The 23017-nt window shown below is 41.4% G+C and overlaps 2 protein-coding genes across 3 annotated transcripts; both read right to left on the reverse strand.

Annotated features, from left to right (window-relative positions):
• Positions 1-1589: 1589 nt before the first annotated feature.
• znf319a (zinc finger protein 319a) lies at positions 1590-5751 on the reverse strand. 2 transcript variants are annotated; one of them, XM_079667389.1, is made up of 2 exons: positions 5415-5751; positions 1590-4418 (listed from the first exon to the last, which is right to left on the reverse strand). In XM_079667389.1, the coding sequence occupies exon 2, from the start codon at positions 4271-4273 to the stop codon at positions 2513-2515; it is 1761 nt and encodes a 586-aa protein (XP_079523515.1). In that variant the 5' UTR covers positions 4274-4418; positions 5415-5751; the 3' UTR covers positions 1590-2512. The 2 variants fall into 2 exon arrangements, with proteins under 2 accessions (XP_079523515.1, XP_079523516.1); XM_079667390.1 differs by lacking the exon at positions 5415-5751 and adding an exon at positions 5235-5380.
• Positions 5752-8948: 3197 nt separating this feature from the next.
• Positions 8949-22585, reverse strand: jph3a (junctophilin 3a). Its single transcript, XM_079667391.1, is given in 9 exon segments — positions 8949-10549; positions 11598-12832; positions 13646-13770; positions 14553-15333; positions 21228-21306; positions 21308-21445; positions 21447-21551; positions 21553-21579; positions 21581-22585. Coding segments are annotated over 9 exon segments (2613 nt in total). The 5' UTR covers positions 21623-22585; the 3' UTR covers positions 8949-10468.
• Between the last annotated feature and the right edge of the window lie 432 nt (positions 22586-23017).

Genomic DNA, 23017 nt, shown 5'->3' on the forward strand with positions numbered 1-23017 from the left:
CACGAACAAGGTGTTAAAAATACTTTTGAAGCTGGACACACATTAAAAAAAACGTATATATTTATTAAATTTTAGATTAGGTGTTATTACTCATAATAGGATTAGTGAAACTGTACATAAATGCTAAGTAAATTATTTGATCTCTTAATTACTTTAAATTTAAAGGAATTCAATAATATATAATATATATTCATTGAATCACGTTTTATGCTCTGATCATTTGTCAATCAATATTGATATATTAAATAATATATTATTGATTGATAAATGACCAGAGCATAAAACGTGATTATTGACATCTTGAAATGTTAAGTTTTGGAGAATAGTTAAAGTTTTGGATGATCACACCTTTAACAAGAAGTTGTGATCAAATATTTGATAGTGCCTCTAAAATATGTTTTTCTTAGAAATAAAAAGAAGTGTCCATAAACAATCTAAGAGCTTGCTGATTATGAAATCAAATATTCTTTGTTGTTGTGATGACATTTATCTGTCTGATATCAACAGAAATTCAGCAAATGCTTCAATTGATCAGGACCTGGCCATTGTCTGTACTCGCCAATTCTTATTCTTAATATTTTATTACGATATCTACAATTAGCCTACATTCATTTATTTACCAAGGCAGCAGCAATCTAAATGATTGATTCATATGTATTGTGCTAATCAATCGAAGACATCATTTTACTATATTCTAAAAATGTTTTTGTCAGTAGATAAGGATTTTATGAGAAAATAATATTGCATATAAAGTAAAAATAATGTATACCTTATGATGAAAGTAGGCATCTCTAATTGAAATCATCATACTATACATGTTGTAGAATTGGCTGTGATGGAAGAAATGTACACCTTTTTTTTTTAATAAGGGTGGTTTATTTTAATTGTCTGTATACAGTATGAACAGGAGTCTATATTGATATCCTTATGTGTAAATCCAACGCTTCATTAAACTCGTTCACCTCCCAACAGGAAGTTTTGAAGCAGACCCACCAGGACTTCAACCATGGCACAACCACACAGTCCCATCCCACCCCTCCCCGCTGTATTTCCCTTTCTCCTTGATTTGTAAACCTCAAAAACCTTCTATTAAATATACTGCAAAGCTTGTGAATATAAAAATCCACACAGTAAACCAAAGTACACAAATGTTTTACCTTATGACCGACATAAACCAACACATGATTCGTAACTTTGAGGCTACTCGTATTTATCTGCTGAACGTCTGGGGCTAGGATCCCATGAGGATGTTCCAAGGCAAATTCTTAAAAAACTTAAAAAATAATATTACTTTTGTTAAATCTATCGCACAGTAACTAATGCAGCTAGTTTGTGGCAAGTGAGTTATATAATGCTTTAAAGTCTTGTCGGGTTAAATCTTCCGATAATTCATGTGGAATTGAAACTAAAATGTCTTGCAAAATACTGCAAGCTCATTCATAGTGAATACAAAAGCAGGTAACATAAGCACTATACAATTTTCAATGTTTACATAAGCTTATACACACAATCTATAATATAACAGAGTAGACTATGCCATGAATCAGTAGTCATAAATATTACATTGTGCATATTCTATTGCACATGTCAAGTGTTTGTATGACATGAAAGGTATGGGTTAGTTACCTATATGTCGTTTGTTTTAATACAAAGATGCAACAACACAGAGTTCATAGGACACGGGCTATACATTTTCACAAATCCACTTTTTTTCTTCTTCATAGGATGTTTTCCTAAATAAACCAAACCTATAATACAACAGTGATATTAAAGTGTGATAAATATGCATGCACAAACAGATGATACTACCTAAGATCTAATATGTGAAAAGATACTGCTGCACAAGCCAGCCGCTTTATACGGATGGGAGGGAATTATCGGCTAAAACTGGACGTGACGTTAAGAAAAAAAACACAGAATGAATCGGTGCAAAAAGGCACATGGATCTCAGAGGAGCTTAGACAAGAACACACACACACACACACACACACACACACACACACACACACACACACACACACACACACACACACACACACACACACACACACACACACACACACACACACACACACACACACACACACACACACACACACACACACACACACACACACACACACACACACACACACACACACACACACACACACACACACACACACACACAGTCTGGAAGGTCTTTCCATCATTCTCAACAACAGAATGAACAGTTACAAAACAGACGATCACGTGCAACCACAGAATAATGTCCCGCACAAAACAAAACCCAGATCTTACCATATTGTTACACCTTTTTCATTCGTTTTTTTCCATGTGTTCCAAAATAAGACGGTTATTGACGATGAATAAACAACAAAGAATGAGGATGAATTCAGTCATGACTCAACAAAAACATTAAACTAATTAATGGTTCTTTGTTATACACTACAAATGGGGGAGCGGAGGCTGGCATAAGTTCCTTCGAGGGTGAATGTCATGTTTGCTCCCCAGGACTGTAGAGCAGTTCAGTTCATGGGATGCATTGTGCTTCAGGGAAACTCTCCCCCTCAGCAGTGTGCTGGACTGTGTGCTCCTGCAGTGCTGTGAGGTCAACAAAACGCTCCCCGCACCACACACACTTAAACTGTGTCTCACGCGAGTGCACGCTCTGGTGCTTGGCCAGGTGCTCGCGTTGCTTGAAGCTCTTGTCACAGCTGGCGCATTTGAAAGGCTTCTCCCCTGTGTGAACTCGGCGGTGGCGCTGCAGCTCGGAAGAGTACCTGAAGCGTTTTTCACAGTCGGGACATTTGAGCGGCTTCTCGCGGGTCGGGTCACAGCGGTGCTGAACAAACTCGGAGGAAGACACAAAGCGCTTGTCGCACAGGGAGCATTTCAGCGGCTTCTCTGTGCAGTGAGAGTTCTGGTGGCGCTGCAGCGTTGAATTCTTTTTGTAACCTTTGCCACACACCTCGCACTTGTAGGGCTTCTCGACCTCCCCGCCACATTTGTGCCTTAGCAGTTCTCCTGACTGGCTGAAAGACTTCTGGCAGGACGCACACTTGAACAGACTTTCCATGCCGTGAACCTGCTGGTGGTAAAGCAGGTGGGATGGCTGGAGGAACCCCTTGTCACAGAGGTTACACTTGAAGGGGCGATCAGCTGGATTTTTGTGTGTGCGTCGGTGGCGTACGAGAGCGTACTGCTGTTTGAAGCTCATCTGACACTCCTCACACTGGAAAGGTCGCTCCTCTGAGTGCGTGCGTTCATGCTGCCGCAGATCAGATGGGCGTTTGAAGCTTTTTCCACAAGAACCACAGCGGAAAGGTCTCTCCCCTTCCGGCTGGCACTGATGGTGCAGGAGCTCCGATGACTCCTTAAAGTGCATTTCACACAAATTGCACTTGAAGAGGTGCTCGCCTGAATGAGCGTACATGTGCCGCACGAGGTGAGAGCGGTGCTTAAAGCTTTTCTCGCACACGGCACATTTGTACGGCCGCTCGGAGCTGTGTGTCCGCTGGTGGTGCGCTAGATGAGAAGACTGGCTGAAACTTTTATCACAAGTGTCACATTTATATGGCTTTTCACCGGTGTGCACTCTCTCGTGGCGGGTTAGCTCTGACAAATGCCTGAAGGACTTATGGCACACTGAGCACTTATATGGTCGGTCTGGTGCAGAGGCCTCAAAGGAAGGAGGAGACGAGGCACTGATTGCTGCACCGTCACTGGACGTCTCACCAGTGGAGGGCTGCTGGGGGTTGGCAGCTGACGAGGTTGGTGAGTTATTTCCAGAACCTGGCCGGTATGTTTTCTCACAGATGGAGCATTTCATTGGGTTGTTTCCATTGCCGTGCGAGTTGTGATGCTGGGCCAGCGAGGTGAGCAGAGAGAAGCCCATCTTGCAGACACCGCACACAAAAGGCTTCTGCTCCACCTGCACACACTGATGCTCCAGCAAGTCCGTAGCCTGGCTAAAGATCTTCATACACTGGGTACACTGGAAGGATCGGTCTTGATTCACCATGCACTGGTGCTCATGAGGGTTGGCCAGGTGAGAGATGTCATGGCCACAGGCTCCACACTTGTGCCCTCTCTCGCCCCCTACCTGTAAGGAGGGCTGCTGGGCTTGAACAGTAAGCTGCTGGCCGTGCTGGGGTTGTTGTTGCATTGAGGCATCTTGCTGCAGGACCACTCCATACACTGTGCAGCCCAGAGAGTTTTCCGTTCCCGGGGGGAGTGTGTGCACAACCGAAGGTGGAGCCACTGCATGTTGCTGCTGCCACGCCTCCGTCATCCTTCAAATTCGCAGCTCTCAGGAGATGAAGGGTGTTTCAGTGCTGAACTGAAGAGGGTGGATGTGTTTTAATAAATGGTAGCCAGCACACGGAGAGGCTGAGTGCTATATCTGCCCTTAAAAACGTCGTTTAAGGTGTTAATACCTAAAGGAAAAAAAAACATACAGATAAATTACTAAATTGAATTTTCATCCAAATTATTGCAATGAGTACATACAATCAGTTCTGGGTCTGAGTATGAAATGCAGGGCTGATAAGCTGCCAGTTTACATTACAATGATATATTATAAATAGCTCATTCATAACGTGTGTTTACATTTCATCCAGAGGAGGTCCTCTAGCCAGTTTCACAATATTGTGAGTGGCTGATCAAGTCTTGTAGAATACAATTGAAACAAACCACCTAAGCTAGCTTGAGGGGCCTGCAACTTATCCTCCAGTTATTCAGGAAATATATCGTTATGGGATATGTACGTCTTTGTATCAGTAAGACAGACAGTATGGTGTCGTGGAGAGAGCTGACGCACTTTCTATAAACGGAAATAATAGAGAATAACGTTTAACCTGAATTGGGCTCGGTCTATTTCCTGAAATACCAACCAGGCACGTAATAGTCCCCATTTTCAGTGTAATGTGTATTTAAAACGTTTGCTACTCAATACAAATGTCTTAATCATATCTATATTTCTTATCGCGGGAATTGTTTTCTTTTTCTGCAGGTTTATTTAATGGTTTGGTTTCTGTTCCAGGATGTAGCTACCCGACGTTAGCCTGTCAGCTTCGGCAGCGACTCTAACAGCTAACCGCTAGCTCCAGCTAACTGGACTTCCTCCGAGATTATTATCCGCTATTTCCCACATTAATAAACATTGCTCAGTATTATCGTCCCAATATCAGCATCACACAATAACAAAAGCACAAAAAGGAAAGGCGACAGAAGCAAAGAGGCTTGTGGGCTACCGTTGCTTCGATTGCCGCTTTCTGAAAGGCCACAATAACCGGTCGATACGAACCTCCGCTGTAAACGGAACCCAAATCAGACTAGGCCTCCCCGGAGCTGCGGGGAGGAATTCACCTCCTCTAGAGGAGCCTCGCACATCTGCAAATAACAACATTTGCAATCTAAAATAAAAAACATACCTTACTGGACCCGCTTATCGATGCTTTTCACTGCCGTCTCTAACCTGAGGTCGACAACCTTCGGTATATTTAGGACTCGGAGGACCGGCGGTGGAGGGGATGCGGTTGAAGCCGGACGCCATCCTCCTGCAGACGGACGGACACCGGAAGCCGCCACGCAGTGAGCTTTCCCCGCGGATCTGCTGCTTCTACAGCCGCTCCATCCTGGAGGTACACTCAGTAGTCCCCAAAACAGCCCTAGGTGGAGATTTCCTGCTTTTTGAGTTAGTTTCAAGGGCATCCACACAAACACAATACGAGCCGAAAAGATTTTAGCAAATGTAATTCTACAATCTGACTGTAGGGGGGAGTGTTTCTCTTCTTCAAGCAACGTAAAGACTGTAAAACCACAACTGCCATCCTCACCGATTTTCAGATACTTGTTCCATAACAATCACAACTTTAACAGTAGTAGTAAGTATAACCTTAAATACATTGAATGCGTAATGTCAGCCCTTATAGTAACATCAAGAGCTATTCTTCTCCTTACAAAATCTATTGTGTGTTTGCTGTGGTAGTCTACACACACCTTGTTGTAAAAGTTGAACTTTAATTATATTAACATGTAATGAAAAATAATATATATATTTTTACTAATTTAATCTACCAAACAGTAAGCCTATTAAAAAAAATACTTGCACCAGTAACAGCATTCAATTAAACTACATTCAGCTTACTCATGAAGGCATCAGTCATAGTAATCCTAATTATGATAAAGTGTAAAGAGGCATTTTAAATAATTCAATAATGCGAGTTACCTGAATACCTGAATTATTATTTTAACACTGTTTAAGCGGATGAGTCTAGACCACAGCCAAAGTTGATGTGATTACTGCAAAAATTGTCTTTAAATTATTGTACAGAACTAAGTTACTCAAGTACTTAAGTACAATTTTGAGATACTTGTACTTTACTTGAGTATTTCCATTTTATGCTACTTTGTATTTCTACTCCACTAGAATTCAGAAGTAAGTGGTGTAGTTTTACTCCACTACAATTATTTACTTTAGTTACTTTACAGATTTTGATGAATGATGTGAAATATAATCAAGTGTTAAATCAGATTTTAGTTCCGCCTGGAGTAAATTCACAAGCTACCCTGCAGTATACAAAGTCATTCAAACTAGCTGCACCTTTACCAGCTTTGAGAACACTTTCATGATCAATAACGATAAAACACATCATATATTATTCTGAAATGGACTAATCTGCAGAATGAGAACTTTTTCTTTTAGTACTTAAAGTATATTTTGATGCAAATACTTGGGTACTTTTACTTGAGTAAACACACACACACACACACACACATACTTTTACTTGAGTAAAAGTGCCTTATATGTTCATATAAGGCATTTTAAAAGGTCATCAAAGGGGATAGAAAAAAGTTTTGCTAATGCAATATAAATGAATTTAAATAGTTACGATTAGTAATGCTTGATTCATCAGATTTCATATGTTTCAGCGCTCAAGTTAAACTCCCTGGCTATAGCTACACATACAGGTTTTATTTTATTTTATCTTGACTTGATGTATCGTATTGTATGTATATAATTCTTGGTGTCTTTAATGTTGTTTCCAAATTCTACTACTTTTACTCAAGTACAAGATCAGAGTACTTCTCCCACCACTGGTATTGTACATATAAAACTGCAACTTGATATATCCCATTTAAATTATAATATAAAATAATATTGTTCACAGGCCATAATGTGTTTGTGTTTTTTTATTTTCAAACTTTCCGCTGACACTTAACATCATTTTAAATATCTGGTTGATTTTAAGGCTACTTGGCTTTAAAAAAAGGTTTTTACACACCTCATATTATTGGTGTTCCAAGAGCTATTGCTCTTATTCAGCTGTTTGTTTTTTGCCATGGAAGTCTTCACACACTCTGGTTAAATAGGCGCACTAATCTTGCATTTTAGGTTTCAACTTAATTTGCAAATGAAGGTGGGCCGTTTTACTTTAGTTTGATGTAAATCAATAATTAAGCCTGAAATTTTGAGGGACTTTTACCTTAGTTCTACTCCATTTATTTTGAGAGGCACATTATTTACGTTTTGATTCATTCTTCAGCTTTAATAACCCAATCCTTTGCATTCAGATTAAAAAACCTATATTGGGAAAATGGTATATCATTGTTTTTTTTCAGTTAATTTAATCACCTAGTACATTATTTAGAATTGCTGCAATATTAAAATTCAGTCAGTGATAATAGTCTATTATTATAATATACACTATATTGTATCACTCACAGAAGGGTGAGTATATTTTGGATAATAGGTAACCTGACCTTCCATACTTTAAGAACATTTAGCTGATCTTATATATTTTTGATATACAACCGTCACATCATGCTTGTATTTTCATATAAGGCATTTTAAAAGTTTATCGAGGGAGATAGACATTTTTTTTTTGCTAATACAATATCAATTAATTGAAATAGTTATGATTAGTAATGCTTGATTCATCAGAGATTTCATATGTTTCAGGGCTCAAGTTAAACTCCCTGGCTATAGCTACACATACAGGTTTTAGTTTATTTTGACTTGATGTATCATATTGTATGTATATCATACTTGGTGTCTTTAATGTTGTTTCCAAATCCAATAATCATAGCTTTTATTATAATATATATTACAATATATACATTAATGTACGAGTATTAATGTGAACAGATTTATTTCAGTTCAGTGGACTCATCACAACTATAATGCTTACAGCCTTTGGACATATTTCAGTAGCAGATGATCCATGTAATACAGTGTTTGTCTAAGCCCATAGGGTTGACTTTACCATTCAATGTCATCACAGCAAACAATATGTTTCTCTTACTGCAGAAAACTAGCTGTCCAGATAGTTGTTTACCTACCTAGTGGGTACGCACCCATGTGTGTATAACCAGTAGCATAACATACATGTTGAACTATTCCTTTAAAAGGACATACTACAACAATAAAATGTGTGCTTTCCTTACCTGCAGTAACCTTGAATAACAGTGGTATTCATCACTAAATCTTCTGAATGTTGCCTTTAGAAATGTAATTTGTTATCATGGATAAAATCCTCTCCCACAGTGCATGTGATATTTTATATTTATATTGCTATATGATGCTGTATATACGTTTTCTGATAAATCTATTGAAAAACAGTTTATATATAAAATAACCACATTGACCGGAACGTCGGTTTCATTTGTTATGATGTTTCCCACCTATATAAAACTGAAGCAATTTATTGAGTAGTTGAGAGAGCAGGAATAAATCACACCAAACTTGTTAATTTCAAACATTTCATTATTTTCTCCACATTAACTTTGAAACAACCTCATAAACCAAAGAGTAAGAAAGAGCATGCTCGGGCATGCAATGATGTCACAACATGATGATGCCACTGGGTGCGAAGTATAAAACATACAGTAGCAGAGAGTTTCTTTTTATATCATTCGTAAACTCGGGACGTTTCGGTAATCCACTGAGAGTTTAAAAGCTAGCGTTTATTTTACACTGCTCTCCATGTCTCGTGTAGCCTTGTGTTGCTGGATTAAAAGAGACGAGAGGGAGAAACTCACAAACCGACACCAGATTGAGCAGGCTGAACAAACATGCTGAAAAAAAATCTCATCCGGCCCAAAGAGTGTCTGGAAATGACACCGTAGAAACCCCATTTTCCCTTTTGACTGGTCCGAAAAGGGGGACTGGGAGAGAGACCAAACAGTGCATGCCATTTCAGAGTGAAAGGGAAGTTTTGTGTTTTTGTGTGTGTGAGTGTGTGTTGGGCAGGAAAGGGGGTTGGGTGGGGGTCACCTTTTTTTAATGTCGAAGTTCTTCGTCTCCTCTTAGCCTGGGTGTTTAATTATCTTGGGTCGGGGTTTTTCTTTTTAAATAAATTTGAGACGGAAATGAATAATTACGAGGCACTCAGCATTCTCTCTGTCTTGCAAACTGCAAAAAACTAACAAACTTGAATAATAATGACACATACACATATATAGTAGAATTAGTGGTTATAACATAACAGTCTCAAGGCTGTACAAAGGGTCAAGGCTGAGCCCTCCTCAGTATGTCAGCAGTTTAATGTGTATGTGTTGTGTTTTTCTTTTGCGTGTGAATATGTTTCACTTAGCAATAAATTCAGGAAGTTCCTCGAAGTTTAGACTCTTGGGTCTTGGAGTGTGTTGGTCGCTGATGAATCTGGTTTGGTCAGATTCTGTACTTTTGATTGGACGTAAGGTGGCGTTGGCGGCTGACTTTCCAAATCTGCCGCCATGCGTGATAACCAAGATGGAGTGCATACGAATGAGGACAGAACAGTGATGTTAAAGGGATATAAAATGCACTTTTAAAACCCCACACATCCTCATGCAATGGTTGTGTGTGCAGTTCGTAGTGGAAAAAGGAAAAGAAGAATGACGGAGCCCTTTAAAATGGATCTACTCTTGCAGCATAGTTCTGTATGTAGCGCATAGTGCGAATAAGGGGTAGAGACTGGTGGATGGGGGCCAAAAGGGGAAAGGGTTCAAAGGCAAAAGGGGTAATTGTCTGTGGGGTTTAGGATGATGTGTGTTTCATGCTTTTGGTTAGCATGTTTCTCATGATAACCTAGGAAACAAGGGTTGCTATATTCTTGTCTAGAGTCATGGAAAAATGGGCAAAACTGCCTGTGCCATCTCCAGTCCATGTAGCAGGAGCTGATGAACATCCGTGCATGTGTGTCCCAATACACCACGCTAGTTTAAAGCTGCACTCTTCCTTTTTTCTAAATAAACTTTCTTACTTTATTTTTCTATGGTTGCAAGCTCAAAATAAGCATTCGAAAAGGAACGGTGCTTTCAGAGGAACTGAAACGGGCTTCAACAGAGGTGAAAAGACCGGAAGCAACAATAGAAAGGCTCTGCTGTGTCCGTCACTCGGACTGCGGGCTCCAGTCGAATAGGCAGAATGTCCATCTCAGCAAGTAATAATATAATATACCGTAGTTATCAATAAGTCTTAGTAGATCATACCGTTATAAGCTTAAATAAAGAAGTGAATGAAAAGAATGGCTACTCCAATATTGAGTAAGATGACCATAACCACCAGAATAGAGCTGGAGCCCTAAAAGACAAGAGAGGAGAAAAGAAGAAAGAGTTTAGTTGCATGACTTCAAAAAGACAGAAAATGACACAGTTGCATTGAATCAATCATAGAACAAATGGCAGTTAAAAGTGCAACACGTATTGTTTTTAATCGTTTTTTTCATTACTTTTTTTCATTAAAAGAGATCCTACATTTTAACTTGAGCAATATACCATAGGTTTATGTTACATCCACCAGGCTTTTTGAATGGAAAATCCATGGATTGATAAAGAGAACTGGATACAGCATTGGATTCGGGACACTTTCATTCCTGTGAAAGTTGCTCAGCGGCGCATGAAGCCAAAATGCCCTACCTCTCAAGAGCAAAAGTAACCGTATTTGCTCATAGAGCGGGTGGACTTGAGTTTTCCTCGGCTCAGTCAGATTAATGGAGAGAGAAAATAACTGGATTCTGCTTTTAGAGCATTTTAGACCCTAATGAATTAAATAAGGGATTTTTAAAGTGTTTGTACTGGGTAGTTGATTAAGTTAAAAAAAATATATCCAATGATTTACAGACATATCTTTCCCAATGTAAGCCAATGGGGAAAAAGTATTTTTGGGTCCAAATGGGCCCAAATGACACTCACACAGAAGCTCTAAATTCGACCTATACCCATGAACCATTGATATGGACAATAAGTCTCTCTTGATTTTAACAAACTCAACATTTTTGTATGGAACAAAATATTACGTCAAATTCGATGAATTCAACTAAATTGATTCTGAAATCAAAATGTTCTAATCATACACATTGTGGCTCGCATAATTAATACTGAATAAAGAAATGTCACAATTTATATTGTCTTTTCTTAGCAAGGATAGAACAAATGGTGCCTGGATATTATTAAGTACTGACTGTTGCATTACTCACGTTGTTTTTATGAATGCACAAAATTGTAATTGTTCTAAAGGAAAAGTTCTATATTTATGGAATACATAATTATTTGCTCCATCAGTATTTGTCGAGATATTTGTTTATTTATTAATAATGATTCAAAGCTAAACTTTGATTGTGATGACTCACTGAGTTTGATTTGAGGGTGAGGTGCTCTCCTTCCTGCTCCAGAGTGATGGGCTGAGACTTGAGGGGTGGGGAGAGGGTGAGGTCCCTGTGCAGCGGCCACTCCTCCAGCTCTGCCCCCACATTCAGGTTGTCCAGCATCTGTACAGAGTCCATGGATCCCTCTCTGACCGGCCGAAGGCCCCGGGAACGCAACCTGTTGTGTTTTGAGGCCGGGGACTCTGCTCCCAGCCCCCGAGACTTCTGCGAGTCCGGGCACTGGAGCCTCATGTCAACCGTATAGTCATTGATCCTCTCCTCGTCCTGTTCTGTAAGGCGCGAGTGGGCCGGGCTCCACCTAAGGGTGCTTTCAGCAGTCCAGCCCCCGGTGAGGCCATCTAGCCTTTGGTCGATTACAGCATGCTCGCTAAGCTTGTGGTTGGAAGGGTTGTGCTGCTTTGGATGGTGGTTGGAGTAGACATGCTCTCGAGGGTTGTAACTAGAAGAGACGTGGTCCTTTGCATTGTGATTTGAGGAGATATAATCTTGGGACTTGTGATTGGAAGAAGCATGCTCAGAAGTCTTGTGATTGGAAATGTTATGTTCCAAGGCCTTGTGATTGGATAAAATGTGCACCTGCGGCTTGTAGTTGGAAGAGGCATGCTCGCAGGCCTTGTGATTGGTGGAAGAATGATCCCATGTTTTATGATTGGACGACGAGTACTCCCTCGACTTGTGATTGGAAGAGACTTGCTTGGAGGGCTTTTGGTTGGAGTGCTCCCACGCTCTGTAGGAGGAGGCGTGCTCCCGTGACTTGTGATTGGATTTCTCCCGCGGTTTGTGGTTGGACATTGGGGCTTGCTCATGGCCGTTGATTTGGCCCTCCTGCTCCTCCAGGAGGGAGGGTGTGGTGGAGCGGCTGCTGCCTCCGCGATCTGGATACATGTCATCAGTCCAATTGTTAGCCCCGCCCCTTGGCAGATCCATGCCCCGCCCCTCCACCAGCACCTGGATCTCAGCCCCGCCCTGATCGTCCACGGCGCTCTGGCGCATAAAGCAAGCATTTCTGGGGCGATGGGCGTGTTTGCCAGGGCTGTGGGGGGGCGAGGTGGGCACGCTCAGCACAGGGCTGAGATCAGGTGTTATTACAGGCGGCGTGGTGTCCGGCGTGCACAGCTCCGGACTGTCTGTTCCCGTGGAGATCACCTCATGGTCTTTGTCCTTGGCGTCCTGGTGCTTGGGCCTCTGACATTCGAGCCCTGCGAAAACAGTTGGTGAATAACACCAGTGAAGTGATTTGGCACTAATCCACGCCAAGTCCATCAGTGTGTATGGTGTGAGTGTGTTGTGTTGGTGTTTATGAGTGTCATTAGCATGCAGGGTAGCAAAAAGAGAGAAAAGCTGCATACAAACTGGATCTGGTGCTGGCAGTCACTGTTGGCTTAGAGGGGATTAACTAAGTGAAAACACTTGATTTAGTTGAATTCTCAAAGGCTTTAATCCTCTGTAGTCTATTATGAGATCAACCTACAGTATGTATGTAAACACTGAGCCTACTGTAAATCCACATATACGATACATTTAGGCATTACTTATACACGCTATTATCTAGGTTTTAAATGAAGATAATGAGTCTTATTCTATTAGTTCATAATATGCTGCTTTTAAAAAAAACTATTTAGTCACGACTTATTACTAATTGTTACAATCCTGGTCTCGGGGGGAAATGAAGCAACATAAAAGTGGGCAGAAATCTGGCAATACAACTTAAAGGATGGCAGAAAATCCAAAAGAAAAAATAATACTGTAACATTTTGAATACAATGTATTAAAGAATCTAAGATGCACAAACATAATAAAACATAATGTTATTATTATTATCATATATTTTACATAAGAGCTAGTGGTAATATAAAATAATATACATATAAATACATAAATAATAGATATCAATTTGTCTGATAAAATGATACATGTAATTCTGCACTTCAGACACCTAAATGAAATAGAGCAGCATGTGTGAAAGCGCACATTAACTTCAAACTGGACACTCTTCTGCGCGGTCCACTCACCGTTCCCATAGATGTGAAAAGAGGGAGAGAGCTCTTTGGCAGCAATCCGGGCCAGTCGACACTCCTCCGTGGCCTTCTGCGCCACTTCTTCCGCCGCCTCTGCCTTCCCACGAGCGTGGCTCATCCTGAATACACAGGTAGAAACACTGCCGTCAAACAGGCTGCAGCTATAATGCTTATTATCCACTCTGAGTTTCTTTTTTTAGACTTGTTTATGCCAAATATTCTCTCTGCTTTAAATAAGCACCTGGCTATTTTTTAAGTCACATCCTCTTAATCTGTTTTTACATAATCTGTTTTGGTACAGAAACAAATCCATATTTGGTGCCCATCTCCCACATGTGTTGCTGAAAACAGAGGTGGAATCCAAAGTATATTTAATTCATGTTCTGTACAACTTGAAGATATTTGAATAGTACCAGTTTTCACAATTTATGCAACTTTATTCCTCTATTTTACTACATCTCAGAGGCAAATATTGAACTCCACAACATCAAATTTAAAAGTGTTAGTTTTCAAATTAACATTTGACTTGATTTTATTTTGTTATGCTCAGAAGGGTTGTAAAATACCAGGTGGTGCTGTAAAAGACATTTGAAAAAATTAACAGCAATGGTTACTCAAGATAATATGAACACTTTGTTGTTAGAAGTTTTAGTAAACAAAGTAGTAAAAAAAAGTAAATGTGGACTTCTGTTTAAGCTTTGATACATGAAAAAGTAAATTGTTTCTACATGAAACTGCTCACATCAAGGTCTGTGGATAATCTTGAGTAACCATGTCATGATTTATGGACATTTCATATACTTTTATCTTGATTACAGGGCTTTTCACAGTGTTAGCTACTTTCACCTAAGCAAAGCCTCTGAATACTTCTTCCACCACTGCCAAAAGGTGAGCACGTTACCTTGACATGGCGATCTCTGCTTTCTGCTTCGAGATGTCCGCAGCCTTCTCCGCAGCCTCCACAGCCCGGTCCACCTTCTCTCTGATCTTACTGGCCCTCAGTGGGATCAGGTTCTTGCGTTTTCCGCTCACCAACGTGTTCTGCTTATACTTCCCTTCCTCTTTGGTGCCATCCGGGAAGGTGGTGCATCCGTACCCATGCCTCTTGTTTCCCGTCCATTCCCCCTCATAATGCAAGCCGTCTGAGCGCCGGCTCACGCCCCAGCCAGCCCTCTGGTCGCTCCGCCACTCGCCAGCATACATTTCAGTGACAGTGGCGTCCACAGGGGCTCCTTGTTCACTCTCACTGGCGTTGGAGTGGATGTCCGATGCAGCAGAGCTGACGGTGCTCATGCCAGCCTCGCTGCAGAAGGAGCTCTGTTTGCTGAGCTGACTTGCCAGCGAGCTTTTGGACTCTGAGCGTCGCAGCTTTAGTCCACTCAGGATGGACTGACGGAAGCGGCCTTTCCTCTTCCTCTGGCGCTCTGCTTCACTCGGAGCCATCAGAGCAAACCCCCCTCGGCCCACGGGGCTCCCTGCCAGGCCGGCTACCACCCCATCTGTTGGCGTGGTGGCATTGCCGTCCTCCAGCACAGCCGGGGGGCCGTGGCTGTGCTCGGAGCGGAGGGAGTTTATGGATGTTCGCAGAGGGAAAAGGATGACAGCCGCCATGCCGTACGGTACACTCTGCCGCACGCCATAGCCATGACGCATCCCGGCCAGCCACTGGCCTTGGTAGGTTCCTGAAATACAAGCAGACACATGGACAGTCAGTTTTGATCTACACTTTGGTCCAAACTGACATTTCTCCACAACTATTGTCAAGAAACTCAAATTCATGTTTCCCAGAAGGGTTAGGGTTAGGGTTACCATTGAGTTGAGTGGCTTGTTGACAAGCGTTTCAGCCAATGAACACAGCCCTCAACCCAGGCAACCCCAATCATTAAACCTTGGCAAACCAGTTGGTAGTGATTTGCATTAATGTTTACTAAACAAGCCATTCGATTCAGGAGCATACGTTGGTCTCTAACGATTGACACCCCATGGAAATCAGAAGGAGTGAAGGTAATGTCAAACCGAAGTTTGAAACAGGGTAACTATTATATATATCTGTAACCCATAAAATATTAGCATAAAACTCTTTAATTTGACAGCTATTTGATGGACTGAAACTTCTATGGATATTCATGATAGGATTAATCATATCTTACTTCAGTGATTCTCAATTTTTTTTTCTTATTACACCACCATGAGGTTGACATTTGTAATTTCCAGCGAGACGTGTCAACATGTTTTGCAATGAAGTGTGGTTCAGACATTCGTGTTCCCCTGGGGATAACATTGTGTGCAATCATCAGTTAAAAACATACATTGGTTCAATATTTACAATATATATATTTAAAATTAAATACCTGCAAAACAAACCTTTCTCCTGTCTGTACAAAATGTAATAATAATCCATCCAAATGTAAAGACATTTTACTAAATGCAAAGGTGTCAAACTGAATGAGTAGGTCACCAGCAGTCATGTCAGCAGCATTCTTTCTCTGGCTATTGTTTTTACACCCATTCATGGAAATATATTTGGTAGTTGTAGAGATTGTTCAGTCTGAACCAAAGTTGTGGACCGAAAGACAGACCAACTTGCTGCTAGCTTGGCGAAGGAGAACTCAAGTCAGACAGAAATTGGCAACTCCCCTGATGTGGACTTTCCAACGTGTTATAGATTAGTATTTGCTATGCCACGTATAGTATTCCAGTGTAAAGAAGAAGCATTTTGACATGTTATAATTATTTTGTGTTTATCCTTCATTTTTTTGAAGGTTTATGTTGTTGCTACCCACACCAGGGATACAACCTTTGAAATATTTCACTGACAAACTGAGACATGTTAGCACCACATTTAAAGGTGGGGTAGGTAAGTTTGAGAAACCGGCTCGAGATACACTTGTTGTTATATTCCATGGAATGCTCTTAACATCCCGATAGCAATGAATATCTTAAGTGCTTTGACAAAAAATCCATAAAAAAATGTCATCTGTGTAAGCCGTAGTACTGTAAAAAGCATGACCAATCATTTTAGCCGGCCCGGCTAAAATAACTGGATGGCCTACCTGCCTGTCAGCCTTCCATCTGTGCACAAACTTATCTCGTGCCCTCATTGGTCATGTGCGCATTTGTGTGTGTTGGAGGAGGGGCTCTGTAAGGAAGTGGGAGATTTCTTCCGGCTGTGTATTTTCAAATTCTAGCGCACTTGAGCTGGTTTCTCCAAAATGACCTACCCCACCTTTAAGCTTCCAAAACACCCAGAAAAACACCAGATATATAGCATTTCCTACACTGCAGGAAAGCACGTATGCACTTTTGAAAAAACTGGAAATGCCAGTGCCAATTTTTACCAAGTAAATCGGAAATCTTTGTCCCTGAGCTTCTTACGATTTGACAGATTGCAGAGACCAACCAACATACTACAACAGGGAAAACGGATTACTGTGTGTGTGATGTGTGAATGGTGGAAGAATTCTGCTATTTACAGTTGGGATGAAATCTTCCTTGTGAATTTCTTCCAAACTCCTGAAAATGATCAAAATATACAATAAAACCTTTTGATCTACACACATTTCTAAATAATGTCCTTCTCCAGTCTCCTCACAAATATACATAAACACAATTATAAAAATCTCATAAACAGCCAATGACACCCAGACCTCCTGGACGAAGGTACCCAGATAAAGTCAAACAAAGATCAGGTCTGTTGTGGGGAAAGAACACAATTACACCATCCTCTCCTCAAGTCCCTGAGAGGATCAGAGGTCAAGAGGATCCACAGTTTCATATTATTAGGCAGGACACTCTACTGTCTCCTGTTCAACACGTCAGTTTCATTTACAGGAGCGCCCGACAGCAGCAGCCTCTGCTGACAAAGCTAAGAGAGTTTTATGCCATGAAAGGTATTTGAACAGCTGTCTACACTGTCTCTATCCAACCTGTGCTGAGCCTCAGGAAATCGTGCACAGACTGAATCTAGGGCTGTGTCTAACGATTATGTTCTCAATGAATCAATGAAATGCTTAGTTTTTAAGTCCTATATTCAAACATATTCAGTGTACAGAGATATAAAACAGGACTGGCAGAAGATTCCCAGCTTTGAGAAACACTTTATTGGATTTGTTTGAAAAGTTACTCTTAACGATTCATTGATTATCATAGTTGCAGATACATTTTTAGATTGACTTATTTGTTACTTGTTTCAGCTCAAACTTAAACTATGATTTAAAAAAAAGAACATATGTTTTAGTGTCTCTCTGAGTAATTTTCAAATCAGATACTCTGTGGTTTGTGGCCGGGACTGGAGCTGTTCATGGCGCTGAAATAATTAGAGACATACAAGTTTACGATGAACCATTCTGTTCTCTATATTTTTGGGAAAATACAAATAATTTGTCTACTATCACAGTTTTTGAACATGTATAATAAACAATAAGTATTGTAAGTATTTATAACTACAGTTGTTGCAATCACACTTCATAAGTGAAAGCTTTCTGTTACTAAGTTTTAACGCCATACACATTTCTTTCCTTTGTGCATTGCATTCTGGGAAAATAGTATCTATCGATAGAGAGGCGAAGTCCCTCCCTTTCCGGGGGACCTCCATGGGACCTTATTTCGGGAAAAGTATGTTAAGAGCTGTATACACAAAAGGGGAGTTAGTCGGTTCCGTAAGAGCCAGCATGCGGGACCGGGATTCTGGGATTTCTAGTCTTTCTAGTTGCGTATTTTTCATAGTCTTATATTTCAACAGTTTTACGACAAACTGTGACTTTTTTGACATGAAAATGATTTGTTAAGATTGACATCATATGTGTAATTTGTGGCACAATTCAAACGGGATCGAAAGATATGCTTTCTCTCTCCATTGACTTCAATACATAATTATTCCGAAATAAGATCCCATGGGTCGGAAGTAGATGGGCGGGACTTCGCCTCTCTATAGCACACACAAAAATCCATCCATTTTTGAGTGAAGTTAATGTTGGCAGTTTTCCAGTGTGCGAGGCTAAAGCCCAGCTGCTTGTGTTATTTATGTTGTTTGTTGGTATTTTCACATATAGAAACAATATCAACTAAGAGATAAGGGTTAAAAAGCAGTATCGAATGTTAATTCATTGATGCCTTTATTTTATTATTATATATCCGTCCAGTTTATACTGAAGTCAGGAATTGGGTCGCATCCCGTATTCTGTGTCCTAACTTGATACTAAACATTAGTTTATTTTATTTTAAGTAAAGTCCAAACTGTCAGTATGCCAAATAAATACAACGTTTCTTGTTTGTATATGCTAGACTATAATCTCCCACAATGCCATGCAATAAAGGAAATAGAGCAGCCGCTTAGCTGCACATGATGAAGTGAAACTGTGGATATCGGTTAAGCAGCCACAGAAAGACCAGAGAAAACAAAGCGTTACTGTTTTCATCACAGTGTTGCAGCTAATACAATTATCTTTTTAATGACTTGATATACTGCTGGGTTATTATTTTCTATAGTTATATGTTTGACTCTGCAAACAAACTAAAGTTATCAAATGTTTAGTAAAAATGGTAATATATCCCTCTGAAATGCAGTTTAGTAGAAGTATCAAATGACAAGTAGAAACAATATGCTAACATTAGTAGGCCTATGTCAGCTGTATAGATGTAGTATGTTAACACATAGGGAATATCTACTGTGTATAAGTGAATACTGTGAGTTAGTACTTGTAAACGATCATTTGAGTAATTCACATTTTCTCGTTTAACGACATTCCTTTTTAAAGTGTATAAAGTATTTTTAATGCTGTTTAGATCAGGAGCTGTCCGTGGTGCTGAAGCCAGTCCTGGACTGTCTCTGTCTGCATGTGTTCTATTTTATGGTTTCATTATCATTTTTTAATAAGGGCTCGCTGAATAAAGAGGACTTAAAGTGATTGTGCGTGTGGAAACAGCGACCTGCACATTTATTGGGTTGTGGAAAATGTGTCAGCTGGTGCGTGCTACATTCATCTGTCGGCGGTCTTCCACGTGAGCGGAAGAGGGGAGCAGAGATGTCGCGTGACGCATTCTTCTTTTTTAATACTTTTGTCACTTCAGCCTCTTTGTTTCATATTTTAATATCGTAGTAAAACAGTAGCATTTGCATTTTAGCCTCAATGCACTTGCTTGAATCCTCCACCTCTCGGTAAACAACACTTCCACCTTCAGTGCAGCACACCCACACCAACACACACACCGTGTTTTTATTCCACCTGCATCACTTATTGACCTGGCTTTCATTATCCGGGTCCTTTAGTGAATCTCGGAGGCGGGCCGTGCGGCCTAGTTTTACTAAGTGGACTGACAGTGGCTGAGAGCCAATCAGAGAGCAGAGGAGCCTTGAGCTGGTCTCTAGTGACACGCTGACCTGCTGTCTCCGAGTTACCATGGCGACAGGGTGTGATGCAGTGGGGTGAAGGTGTGTTTTTAAGCATCTGTGCGTCTCTAAACACTAGACACAGCAAATGCTGAGATTTCTAATATTAGAAATCCACATATTTTTTTAACATCTATAGCCTGTTTCAAAAAGAATCAAATGATTGTGAAGGCTGGTCCGTCCCACGGACCTCCTCATGTTTTCATGTGGTCATGGCCAGATTATGAGGCTAGAGCCCATGTAGAAGGTCCCAAAACCCTCGTAAGCTAGGGTGCAACACCTAGACTAAAAGAGATGTGCTTGGGTTTTAAGTTTTTATTTTGCATCTTCTATAGTCGTTGTGTGTGTCTTTATAGTCATGTCTTCCTTTTTATCTCTAAGTAGTTGTTTTGATCTATTTTCACTATTACAAGATGACTATTCAAAGTCATCTTGCTTTGTTGTTTTTCTGTTTTGTCTCCTTAATTGGAGTCGTATTTTATCTACTTGGATTGTGTCTCATTGTAGTTGTTTGGTGTCTTACAGTAGTTGTTTTGTGTATTTAGTTTTTTAAGTGTCCTTTTAGTAATTTTTGTGTTCCTTCCTAATAATTAGTTTGTGTGTCTTGTTAGTGCTTGTGTGCATATATTTGTATTCCTTTTGTCTATCTTTGGCTCATAAATATCTTTGCTGTTTTTTTCTATCTCTTTATAGTCATATTGCATGTAGTCATTTCTTTCATTCTGGAGATGTAGATGAACTTTCAGGTGCTTTTGATTGAACAATCTGAACTTTATACATGTCATGTAAAACTGAATATTTTGACTATGCTAATTAAGAGTCTGTCTGACTCCTGTTTCTAGCTTCCTGCCACAGCAGATCCACACTGTTACACTGATGTTAAACTATACTACAGCACACTCATACATTATATGGGTCCGCTGAACCCTCGAGCCTGGGCTCTGTAGGCCTGCTCAGTAATCCATGCATGCATGTGGATGTGACCTACATGTTATTTATGTAGCCTACATTGGAGATGTGTTACAGTGGAATTTAGCAGCATGCTAAGTAAGCTAGTCGCATCCACTTCCAGCCTGGAAATCAGTCCAAGAGTACAGGTGTTTTATCCAGAAAAAGTCACAGGTCTATATGAACTCTGAACCATTTCTTTTTTACATGTGAGCAGGAAATTAGTTTTAGCAGCCTTACCTCCATCAGAGTATGTTTCCGTGCCGTATCCATCTGCAACCTGTATCCCGTTGCTCCATGTCCCTCGTACCGGGACACTCACTCGCCGTGCTCTCCAGCTGCCCGTAGCGACCCTTGAACCCCTGCGTCCACTCCCCTCTGTATTCCCAGCGGCCCTTGCTCTCCACTCCGATGCCATGCCGCTTGCCCTGCGCCCAGGTGCCTTGGTAGTTGTTCCCCGCTGGGCCACGTGTACACGCCCAGGACCTCAAAGCCGTGGCTCCAGCGCCCCGCATACTCGCCCTGACCCTGGGGCCCCGTGCAGACCCCTCGTCCATGGGCCTTTACCCTGCTCCCACCCCCCGCAGAAGTAACGACCCCCCGTCATCAAAGTCAAACCTGCCTCCAGTGGACATGCATGAAACAGGTTTAGGCAAATCCTTAGAACGTCAAGAAAAATAAAAAACAAGGGCCTGGTTACTCAGAAGGAGCAAAGAGGGAGGAGGCCTCGCTTGAATCTGGTAGCATGGAGGGCCTCGGCTCTCCCTCTCCTGTAAGTTTAGGATGTAAAACACCGGCTCGTCGCTTTAAAAGCAGCAGGACATTGCTCCGAAGACCATCGCCTTACGATGGAGAAGCAGTCTAAGCCTCAGCGGCGGGTCTGGAGTGACGAACGCAGCTGCTGTGCATGCTGCTTTCCCAGTGGGCATGCAGGCTCAGAGTGCTTCTCATCCTCCTCCTCCACTTCCTCCTCCACCTTCCTGCTAAACACAGCCTCGCAGCCCGTGAAGCTCGCCGTCCCGTCGCCTCAGACGGTGCAGCGGGGTGCTCCAGACAAGCGAGGCCCAGGCTTTTCCAGCAGTCCCAGAGGCCCACAGAGCGGCGGTGGTGGCAGCAGCAGCGACCGGGCTCAGCTCAATCAGACATTACAGCATCCACACGAGCCCCGCTGCACCAGCTCACAGAGAGGGAGAAAGGGCAGGGATGCTGCTGCACTGGTACGCCATTCAAAAAAATTATCTGAGAAGTAGGAGCTTTATAGCATGGCCTGGAACAAGGCTCAGAGACACACATACATAACCACACACACAGCCTCAGCCTCGCACACACACAGACATAACGGAGAGGGAATATCTCCTCTTCCTCCCCTCTGCTCTGCTGTGATCTCAAGATGAGCCTGCCTTGGAGATGAGGATGTGCAGCAGAACAAAATAAATTATTCCTCTCCCTTTCCCTTTGTCCTCTCCATTTCAGCGATCGCCCATAACCTGGATTGTTGTTGTATCCCAATTCCACCAAGTCATCTGTCCTCCTGTTTTTTCTGCCTCACTCTCTCTCGCTCTCTCTCTCTCTAAAATCTGCTCATTACAGGACTGTTCCACCCCAGCCAATACCCCTCCCCCACACACACACACTGAACACCACACTCCTTCTCTCAGCTCTTAAAGAGATAGAGACGGAGGGATGGTCCGAATAGCTGCATGAACGGAGCTCGCTGCTCTTCCCCTTTGGGGAAAACAGCCTGCTTTTCCTAATGATCCAGTCTCATTTCACTCTCTCCTCCTCCGAGACTGAAATCTGGTCAGTCAGCAATCTGTTTCCCTAATGACTGGAGGTTTGTGAGCTCATTGATCCTGTTCCACACTCTCCGCAAAGCTAATTGTTGTTGCTCTTTTTCACCATTATCTTGTAAGCAAACCAATGGACGTTAGCTGTCACTTAAATAAGCTTTATTCGACTCAGACTGACATTTAAAACATATAATTTATCTGCCTGTCATTATAATATATATGGGAGCTTCACAGCAATCT

The sequence above is a fragment of the Notothenia rossii genome (assembly GCF_949606895.1).
Source record: "Notothenia rossii genome assembly, chromosome: 2".
Taxonomy (NCBI): domain Eukaryota; kingdom Metazoa; phylum Chordata; class Actinopteri; order Perciformes; family Nototheniidae; genus Notothenia; species Notothenia rossii.